Source organism: Propithecus coquereli, unplaced genomic scaffold (assembly GCF_000956105.1).
Source record: "Propithecus coquereli isolate 6110/MARCELLA unplaced genomic scaffold, Pcoq_1.0 Scaffold122, whole genome shotgun sequence".
NCBI classification, from domain to species: Eukaryota; Metazoa; Chordata; class Mammalia; order Primates; family Indriidae; genus Propithecus; species Propithecus coquereli.
In genome coordinates, this window is record NW_012136303.1 from 1,812,166 (window position 1) to 1,822,836 (window position 10,671).

The 10,671-nt window shown below is 45.7% G+C and overlaps 1 protein-coding gene across 1 annotated transcript in view; it reads left to right on the forward strand.

Annotated features, from left to right (window-relative positions):
• Positions 1 to 300: 300 nt before the first annotated feature.
• Positions 301 to 10,671, forward strand: part of PIGU (phosphatidylinositol glycan anchor biosynthesis, class U) — a 103,447-nt gene continuing 93,076 nt past the window's right edge. The window contains exon 1 of the mRNA XM_012637720.1: positions 301 to 613. Within this exon, the coding sequence (XP_012493174.1) occupies positions 358 to 613 (256 nt within the window). The 5' untranslated portion in view covers positions 301 to 357. The remainder of the gene's footprint in view (positions 614 to 10,671) is intronic.

Consider the following 10,671-nt stretch of genomic DNA (forward strand, 5'->3'; position numbering starts at 1 on the left):
TCTGGGAACTCCATGTGCTGGGAAGCCCTACGCAGTTGAAGCAAACCAATCATACTTTACTATCTTCTAAGTTTTGTCTACTTTAACATAACTTCATTTTACTGTTATTAAAAGTGTGATGCAAAACAAACAAAAAAAATCGTAAAGCAAATAATAGTTATTGAACAATCTTTAAAAACATAAAAGGTAATCATTTTAACATTAAAAACATGCACACAAGAGTGAAATTAACATCTCTTTCAAGCTCGCTCCCAACCGCACACAAGTGACAACTTTCGCGTCTACTTTCAGCAGCGCTTCCCCGGCGCGGTCTCGCAGCCCGGCCCGCCGCAAGGCTTCCTGGGAGGGGTAGTCCCCATGCCCGGCCGGTCCGGCGGCGGCAGCGGCGCGCGCCCGCCCGCGGGACTACAGAGGGTGGCGCGCGGGTCGCGAGGCTCTTCCGCCTCGTCTTCCCTTCCCGCCTGCGCGCCCGCCCCAGTTATCATGGCGGCTCCCTTGGCCCTTGTGCTGGTGGTGGCCGTGACCGTGCGGGCGGCCTTGTTCCGCTCTAGTCTGGCCGAGTTCATTTCTGAGCGGGTGGAGGTGGTGTCCCCGCTGAGCTCTTGGAAGAGAGGTGAGAGCGCCGGCTCCAGTCCGCGGTCAGGCCCCGCCTGCGCTGTCCTGGCCTCTGTGAATGGGAGGCGGGGGCAGTGACCGCAGGCGCGCGGTGTTCTGAGAACTGAGCGGCTAGTGGGGTCCTGGGAGAGGGCGGGAGGCCGGGACGCGAGGGCGGGGCTGTTGACGGGGCGGGGGTGGCGTGGGCGCGGTGTCGTGAGGTATGGGCCCTGGGGGCCGGACCACCTGAGGGATGGGAATCGGAGGGGGCGTGTCCCATTCGGAGTCCTGAGCCGAGGGGTGTGGTCCGAAGAAGGTTGGGATAAGAGGAGGGGCTGCAGTGTGGAGTAGTGTTTGCGCTGGGGACTGGGATTTGGCGCGGGACAGACAGCGGTGCTCCCTGCGGTAGGGGATGGTGTGTGAGAGGGTCCAGGATGAGAGGACCAATCTTGTTTTAGTGAGGAGAGTCCCTGTGCATAGAAGCCTCTTCTCAGTCTGGGACGTGCAGTGCAGTTTTTCCTGCTGTTCCTTGTTATTTATTTAAGGTTTATTATCAAACATTGTTTTATGCTAGTGCCTACAGTGAGACACAGAACTTGGGCTGAAGGATCCACAGGCTAGTGAGAGAATCAAACAAAGAGTTATAATAATTTGTAAGAAGTGTACTTCCTCTGTCCACTCAGTTCTGTCCTCAGTGTTCTGACCCTGAATAAACCGTCCTCTCCTTTTCCAGTTTCCTAAGGATGTGTGGGATTTGAGCTGATTCTTGAAGGACATAGGGGCTAGAAAGGAAGATTAGAGAAAAGGGGAGTTCGAGGTAGCAGAAGGTAAATAGCATCAAGAAATGTTCAAGGATGTAAAATATCCAAAGTAGGGGAGTAATGACGTGGAGGTTAGTTTGGAGCCAGAGTTTGATGATTTTTTTGTTTTTTTTGAGAGAGTCGCTTTGTATTCCGGGCTAGAGTGCCGTGGCGTCAGCCTAGCTCACAGCAACCTCAAAATCCTGGGCTGAAGCGATCCTGCTGCCTCAGCCTCCCAAGTAGCTGGGACTACAGGAACACGCCACCACGCTGGGCTAATTTTTTTTCTATTTTTAGAAGAGACAGGATCTCACTCTTGCCCAGGCTGGTCTCAAACTCCTGAGCTCAAGCGAACCTCCCGCCTCAGCCTCCCAGAGTGCTGGGATTACAGGCATGAGTCACCACGCCAGGCCAGTTTACTGATTTTTTTTAGTTTAATTTTTAAAAAAAACTTTTTTACTGAAGTACAGTATATGTACAGTGCACATAATATAAGTGTAGAACTAAGTGAATTTTTTTTAAGGCAACCACGAAAATGAGGTTTATTGAGGAGAGAAAGATAGGATTATAGAGCAAGAGCAAGATAAAGGTTTATAGAGTGTGATACATGTGCCACAGATGATGATTGGACCTACTGTTGCAGCAAAGAGAGAGCAAAAGGAAGGGGCAAAAAAAAAAAAAGGGGTTGGTTTGGCTAGTTGTGGTGGCTCACGCCTGTAATCCTAGCAGTCTGGGTGGCTGAGGCGGGAGGATTGCTTGCGGTCAGGAGTTCGAGACCAGCCTGAGCAAGAACAAAACCCTGTCTCTACTAAAAATAGAAACAAATTAGCCAGGTAACTATGGAAAAAATTAGCTGGGCATGGTAGCACATACCTGTAGTCCCAGCTACTTGGGAGGCTGAGGCAGGAGGATCACTTGAGCCCAGGAGTTTGAGGTTGCTGTGAGCTAGGCTGATGCCATGGCATTCTAGCCTGGGCAACGGAACCAGGCTCTGTCTCAAAAAAAAGGGTTGATTATGGTCTCAGTCTTGTTTTATAGTGCCCGGATTGGGACCTCCCTATTGTTCAGACATCACCATGGAACCACTTTGGAGTTTGGAGTTGCATGGCCTGAGTCTTACTACCCGTCTGGGGTGCTCTAGGTCAAATTCCGGACTCTATGGTACCTATGCAGCTTGGCCTGTGGGCTAGAGTGTCTTCTGCTAGCTGGTACACTAAGTTCTGATTGGCAGATTCTAGGGTAGTCTCTCCTCACCCAGGTATGGCAGTAGCTCAGGGCAGGATTAAGGGAGGACAGGACCAAGATGGGGGCCTGGGACCCACCCTTGTCCTTCCTCCCAGGTGGGGCAATTGCACCAAGGCAGGGCACAATCTTTCGTCCCTAGGATACCCGGAATCCCTTGCTAACTACCTAACATCTCCCCACTTTGTATTCTAGAGGCCCAAATCATTGGGTAGGGGGCATTGGCTCATCTTTCTGCTTCCTACTGAGTTGAGGGGTGATGACCCCTATTAGGGTGACCTCTTATAGGTTCTCCGGGGGTCTCTCCAGGGTACTTCAGTATATGTTCTTTGTACACTGTTGTAGTTATAGGTATGAGGAGGAGGTAGGCGCCAGGGCTGACAGAGAATGTAGGACTATTTGTAGTTTGATGGCCTCTAGACAGGATGAAATAAATGTAGTTAGAAAATTTATGAGGATTGGCCCTGATATAAGAATTTCCAGTAAACAAAGTAACAGGGTGACCAAGGGAATTATTAAGGACATCCACCCTGGCCTAGAGGTCTCACCTCAAGTCTGGAGATTGGAGGCCGACTCTAGGATGGCATTGATGTTGTCCTGAACCTGTCCTGACTTGTTAACAAAGAAGCAGCACTGTTCTTTTAAGAACAAGCAGGTGCCCCCTTCTGCTGCAGTTAGGAGATCAAGGGCCTGCCTATTTTGTAAGGTGACCTCTGCAAGTGAATCTAACTGTTCCTGTAGTAGGCAAGTGTATGCCTGGTTTTTATCAGGGCTTGTGCTGCCTCCTCAACCAAAGACTGCTGCAGGCCCGGGGATGTGCCTCCTGTGGCTATTCCAGCAGTGACTGCTGTTCCCATAAAGGTAGCAAGTGGTGGTTTTGTTTGCCAGGGTAAAAGGTGTTTTACCCATGGATAAACACTTCGTGCTACTTATCTGAAGGAGCCACAGCAGGAGGAGTTTGCTTGAAGAGGTACTGGAAATCCTCCAAGGGAGTACATGAGTATTTGTCTCTGGTGTTTGGAGTCCTTGTCTACAGGGGCCGGATGAGTTTCATTTTGGTCTTTCCATGACTTCATCCAAGTGGGTATCCCTGGAACCTTAATAGCAGCTGGGGTAGAAAGTAAGACTGGATAAGGACCTTTCCACACCAGGGTTAGCTGGGATGTGGGGTACCTATCCTTCCACTGTTTGATGAGCACTAAGTCCCCGACTGACAGAGAGGATTAGGGGAAGAAGGGTCTCTAGGCAGTAGCTTGTGTTCTTGTAATGTCTGCCAGAACTGAGCTACTTAAAGGGCATGTTGGTGTCCAGCCGATTCCTATGAAGCAAAGGCAGGACTGTTGTCATTCTGTAAGGACCAGGGCAGGCCAAAACGAGGTATCATGTCCTCCATAAGTCTTAGGGAAACTCCAGCAGCCTTTTCAGTCCTGCCATGAAGCTTCAACCCAATTAGTAAAAGTGTCAATAAACACTAATAAGTGCTTGTCTCCTCTATAGGGAAGCATTTGGATGAAATCTATTTGCCAGTCCTCACTGGGGTATGACCCGTTTCATTGAGCCAGAGAGGCAAGTTTTACCCTCAAAGCCCCTTGAGGATTATTGGTTTGGCAGATGGTGTAGAGTGAGGTAACTTGTAAGAGGCCTGTGAGGCTGAGTTCCTCCTGAAGGTAGAAAGAAACCCACGCTCGCAGTTTAGAAAGTAAGTCACATCCTAGCTGGTTGGTGGGACAATGTCACATCCTCCCACAAACAAAGCAAAGGGAGAGTAAAGAATCGTTTGGTAGGGACCCCAGAGACTCCAGTGACCATGCAGGATTAAGAGCTCAGTTTCCTGGAGTAGGTGAGGAGGACAGAGTGGGCAGCCCTGGTATCAAGAGGAAAATTCACTGGCCTGCATGCCACCAGGAGGGTTACCCTTGGCTCCAGTCCAGTGATCATTATCTGCCAGGAGGGCTGACAGGAGCGGGCTCCTTCATTGTTGTACCATAATCTGGTATGGGGACCGACTCCCCTCCTGGGATAATCCCATAGGGCAGAGTATGGTCCAGTGACCTGTTTGATGGCACCAGTGACAGGGGGCCTTGGGTGGCCTGTCCTTATTGGGGCAGTTCTTGGCCCAGTGCCCTTTCTGTCAGCAGATGTGGCATCAGAGATCCCTTCCTTTGGTGGAGGCTTTGGCCATTGATCTGAACGTGGGTGCCAATGCTGTCATTAACTGGGCATGCCTCGCCTCCTTCCTCCACTCCTTCTCCTGAGCCTGAGACTTGAACTCAGAAGTTGTTATAGAAAACAGAATTAGCAGCAGCCACCATACCATCCAGCGATAGATGGTTGGGTCCTGGACAAGCTTCTGGAGCTTTTTCCCAATATGTGGTGCTGCTTGGGTCAATAATTTGTCTTTATTGTCACCCATCTCTCATAGGAACTAAGACCGAGAGTGGTATGTCTCTATTGCCTCCCAGAGCCGATCCAGGAAGACTGTGGGGTTTTCCTTGGGCCCCTGGGTTATGGTGGAGACCTTGGAATAGTTGACCGCCTTTTGCCTGGCGGCCTTGAGGCCAGCCTGGCTGCATACTAGAAACTGTGTTCTTTCCCACTTCTCTTCTGAGGATTTATCATCACACCCTGAGTCAGGCACAGACACTGCTGTTTCACCCAGTGGATATCTAGGATCTGTAAGGTGTAATCTGGTGGTAAACTTTTGTGCCTCTGTTAACACCATGGATTTCTCAAAATCATTTAAAGTCTCAAAATCATAGAATAGCATGTACATCTTTCTAAGCCAAGTCATAGTAGACGAAAATGCTGGAATGTCTCTAGATCCTTAATCTGGGTGATTGGTTTAGCTTCCCAGATCCTGTTTTATTTGTTTTAACTCTACTAAAGGGCTTATGGACCAGGGTTGGTCTGAATTCCCCTGATGTTTCCACCAAGTGCAGGAGCCGAGTCACATTTCCTCTTGGCAGAGGTAGAGAGGGCACCACCTTCTCTTTGTAGGGCCCCCTTTAGGCCTCCCTGAGGATGGGGGCAGCTCAGGACAGGTAGGAACCTGAGGAGTTCTTAATACCATAGTCTTACTGAGCTCAGTGAATTTTTATGAACTGTATATACTCATGGGGTCAGCACCCAAATCAAGAAACAACATTGCCTCTACTCCAGAAGTCTCCTTCATATCCTTTAAATGCTAGAGTTTTGATGTTATCCCATACATGGTTTGGAATGAGGAATGGCATAATGAATGCCATTTATGAATAAGGGTTAATGGTTCTGCACTCTGGGAGGCCGAGGCGGGTGGATTGTTTGAGCTCAGGAGTTCGAGACCAGCCTGAGCAAGAGCGAGACCCCGTCTCTACTAAAAATAGAAAGAAATTAGCTGGACAACTAAAAAAATATATATAGAAAAAATTAGCAGGGCATGGCGGCACATGCTTGTAGTCCCAGCTACTTGGGAGGCTGAGGCAGGAGGATCGCTTGAGCCCAGAAGTTTGAGGTTGCTGTGAGCTAGGCTGACGCCACGGCACTCTAGCCTGAGCAACAAAGTGAGACTCGGTCTCAAAAAAAAAAAAAAAAAAAAAGGGTTAAGGTTTCTAAAAATACTATATTCAAAGACGGTGATAAAACTTTTATATACCTTTTTTCGTTTAGTCCTCACCGTAATTCTGTGTGATAGATGATGTTTTTTCCCCTTTTTACAAAAGAAGAAACAGATTTAGAGAAGTTAAATAATTTGCCCAGGTTTCCTGGTTGGTGAATGGTAATAAAGATAGGAGTAATTGATGCATGAGATGGTAAGAGCTTGGATTTGATATCTTTGCATATGATTATTTGTTGAACTGAATGGAAGCCACTTGGTTTCTGCTTTCTTCTGGATACTAGAAGACACAAGGTATTATAAGGCGCTCTCCTTTCTCTACTCTCTTAGCACTTTATGCAAACCTCTACTAAGAACATTTCTCACCTTATATCATAATTACTTGTTTATATCTGGTTTTTCCATTGTACTATGAGCTCCTTGAAGGACTCTGTTTTATTCATTCCTGAATTCTGTTGTGCCTGGCATAGAGTAGGTGTGTAGTTGCTGTTGAATAAATACGAAAGAAAAGAAAGCATAAGATCTGGTTACTTAAGAGGATGGACAGGGTAATCTAGATAAGGCAATGCTGTGTGTTCATTAAGAGCACAGGGTCTGGAATCTCTTTCTCTGGCTCTACTACTTATTAGCTATGTGACCTCTAGCATCAATTTTCTCATCTGTAAAATAGGAAGTTATACTGTGTATCCTGTTAGATGAGATAATTTGTGTTAAAGCTCAGCACAATAATGAAAGCCAAAAAGGCTAATTCTAAGGTTTTGAGTTTAGTTACTAGAAGAACAGCAGTGATGTTGGCTGAAATAGGCGACTCAGAAAGGATAGAGGAGTGTTTCATGTGTGTATAAGGTAATAGTATGATATTCAAAGATTTAGTTCTGGAGCTTGAGGCCAATGTCAGGGTTAGAGAGAGATTTGTGAATCACCTGTCGTCTGGATCTGATTAAGTCAAGATGATTATTTGTCCCATTTTGAGGGGAGGGTACAACATCTGTAAGTATCACTAGTCTTCAAAGTATACCTTAAATGGGATATTTTTTTAAAGCAGCTGATTGCAGGTGGGTGTTGTGGCACATATCTGTAGTCCTAGCTATTCAGGAGGCTGAGGTGGGAGGATCACTTGAGCCCCGGAGTTTGAGAGACCCTCATTCCCACCCCCCTAAAAAAAGCAGATCATTGTATTAAACCCCCAAAGGCAGACATTTAAAAATACTAAAGTAGGAGCCCTTTTGGTTTCACGTGACTTTTTTTTTTTTTTTTTTTGAGACAAAGTCTCACTGTGTTGCCTGGGGTAGAGTGCCATGGCGTCATCCTAGCTCACAGCAACCTTAAACTCCTGGGCTCAAGCGATCCTTCTGCCTCAGCCTCCCGAGTAGCTGGGACTACAGGCATGCGCCACCATGCCCGGCTAATTTTTTCTATGTATTTTTAGTTGTCCAATTAATTTTTTTCTATTTTTAGTAGAGACGGGGTCTCGCTCTTGCTCAGGCTGGTCTCGAACTCCTGAGCTCAAACAATCCGCCCGCCTCGGCCTCCCAGAGAGCTAGGATTACAGGCGTGAGCCACCGCGCCCGGCCACGTGACTTTTTTTTTTTCTTTTGAGACAGAGTCTCACTCTGTTACCCAGGCTGGAGTGCAGTGGTGTCATCATAGCTCACTGCAACCTCAAATTCCTGGGCTCTGGTGATCCTCCTGCCTCAGCCTCCCAAATGGCTGGCACTACAGGTGCGTGCCACTATGCCCAGCTACTTTTACTATTTTTTGTAGAGACAGGGTCTCACTCTTGCTTAGGTTGGTCTCAAACACCATGCCTGGCCTTCACATAACATTGTGAGTTGAGTGATCAGTTCTTTGGGTGAAGGGACCTGGATGCAAATAGATTTTGATTGGCTGTAGTATGGACTGATTTTTTTAAATGGGAATAAGTTGTATACTTGGAGGGGATGACTGTTGTGTTCAAATATCTGAGGACTTTTAAGTCAATGTGTTGTCAATTGTTTCATATGCAGATAATAGAATCCCAACAGACTGGCCAGTGTATAATAAAAAGTGAATTTATTGGCCTTCATTACTGAACATTCCAAGGATAGATCCTGACTTCAGGCCTAGCTGGATCCAGTGACTCAATGATCTCATCAGGACTAATTCTTTCTCCATCTTGGCATTGGCTGCATTCAGGCAGGCTCTTCCCAGGTGTTGGCAAGAGTGGCCACTAGTAGCCTCTAATTTTTATATCCTCAGAGTGTCAAGTCCAATGGAAGGTGGGTGACTTTTTTTCAATGAGCACAACAAAAGCCCTGGAGTTGAGTCTCATTGAACTGATTTAGTTTATGTACCAATTCTTCAGCCAATTACTATAGTCAGCCTGGGTCATGTATCCACCTCTTTGGAGAGGAGGCAGCCTCACCCAAAATGTAGAAGAGGGGGGTATCCCATAGGAAAGACTAGGGTGCTGTTACTAGAAGAGGGGAAAATTGATGCTGGGCTGGCAAAAATAACATATCCATTACAATAAGAAAGATCTTTTCCGTGTCCCCTATTTCTACAAATCCATCTCTTTATTTGATATTCTAACTAAAATATTAACATATATGAATTTCCTGCTTGAGAGCAAGTATGGACTTCCCCATCTGATAAAAATAATAAGAATTAACACTCACTGATATAATGTTTTCTACATGCCGGGTGCTGTTCTGAGCACTTTAGGTATGTTAATAAACTAATTTGATCTCTGTAAGGGCCTTGTGATGTAAATACTGTTGTTAACCCAATTTTAAAGATGAGAAAATTGAGGCATGGAGAGATGAAGTCACTTGCCTGAGGTCACATAGCTAATAATGTTTTGTATGAAGAGTGAACAATCTTTAGGCATGGCTGTTATACCAGGCTGTTATGCCAGAGTTCACACTACACCATCTTGTTTGGAAATCTGTCAGGAATAATACTGGAACCTTTTTGCCATGTTTTGGTCTTTCCTCAGCCTTTTACCTAAAGATTAGGAATGAGTGTGAGTTTAGCTTATTGAAGTCAGGGTAGAGCCCAAGTTATTACTACTTATGGAGAAACCTACCTCTAATGCACCTATGAGAGTCAGAGTGAGGAGGAACACTTCTAATATCACTACTTAAAAAAAATCCTTTATTATTAAATAAAATAGAGAATTAGTAAGCCACACATAACAATGTATCGCACAGTGAATTATTATAAGGTGAACACTTTTGTGACTATCATCCAAGTCAAGAATTGGAACTTTGTCCCTTAGTCCAGAAGCCCTTTCATATGTCTCAATCACAGACCCTTCGCTCCTCATATGTAACCATTATCCTGACTTTTATAGTAATGACATCTTTGCATTTTTTTAAGTGTTTTTACTCAAATGAATATCCCTAGGCACTATAGCTTAGTCTTGCCCTTAAAAAGTTTTTGTATGTCTTTAATTATTTAAAAAAATTTCTTTTAGAGACAGGGTCTCACTCTGTCACCTAGGCTGGAGTGCAGTAGCCCAATCATAGCTCACTGTAACCTCAAACTCCTGGGCTCAAGCAATCCTCCCACCATAGCCTCCCGAGTAGCTGGGACTACAGGTGCACCATCACAGTCGGCTAAGTTTTAAAAAAAATTTTTTTTAGAAACAGGGTCTAACTATGTTGCCCAAATTAGTCTTGAACTCCTGACCTCAACTGATCCTCCCCCCACCAACGCCTGCCTCCTAAAGTGCTGGGCTTATGGTCATGAGCCACCACTCCTGGCCCAAAGTTTGTAATCATGTGGATGAAAATAAGAAAAGTAAGAACAGTGTAAGAAGTTTATCATAAAGCTACATGTATTCAGTTTAAAATATTCTGAGTATGCTCTTCCTATAGTTCTTAATTTTATAGTAAATGGTAGGTTTTTTTCAAAAGACTGTTTTTACATGAGGTTGACCCTTCCCCCAGATCAGTTATCATGTAGTATATGATGTCATATTTAATCATCAAAATAGAAGAGCCACATTCCAGGCACTTCACAGAGAATACATTAACAAATTCACTAATGTACAAGATCCAGTAAAAGCATATCTGACAGGAATTACATTTTAGATAACTGCCTCAAAGGTGTACAGTCTGTCCTCTAGCTACATACTTGAAAACATCCCTCTGGATTAAACCAGACTAGTGGAGAGTGACATTCCTGGGCAGCCTCATGCTGGTCCCCTGTAGAATTGCTTTTTCTGTTTTGTGGTAGGATACCATCAATTTAGGTTGAAAGATGCCTTGTGAAGTAGCCTGATGATCATCTCCTTGGGTCTCCAGTGAAGCTGTTTTTTTCTCCCTTGACACAGGGGCTTGCTCTGTCACCTAGGCTGGAGTGCAGTGACCTCATCATAGCTCACTGCAACCTCAAACTCCTGGGCTCAAGCGATCCTCCTGCCTCAGCCTCCTGAGTAGCTGGGACTATAGGCATGTG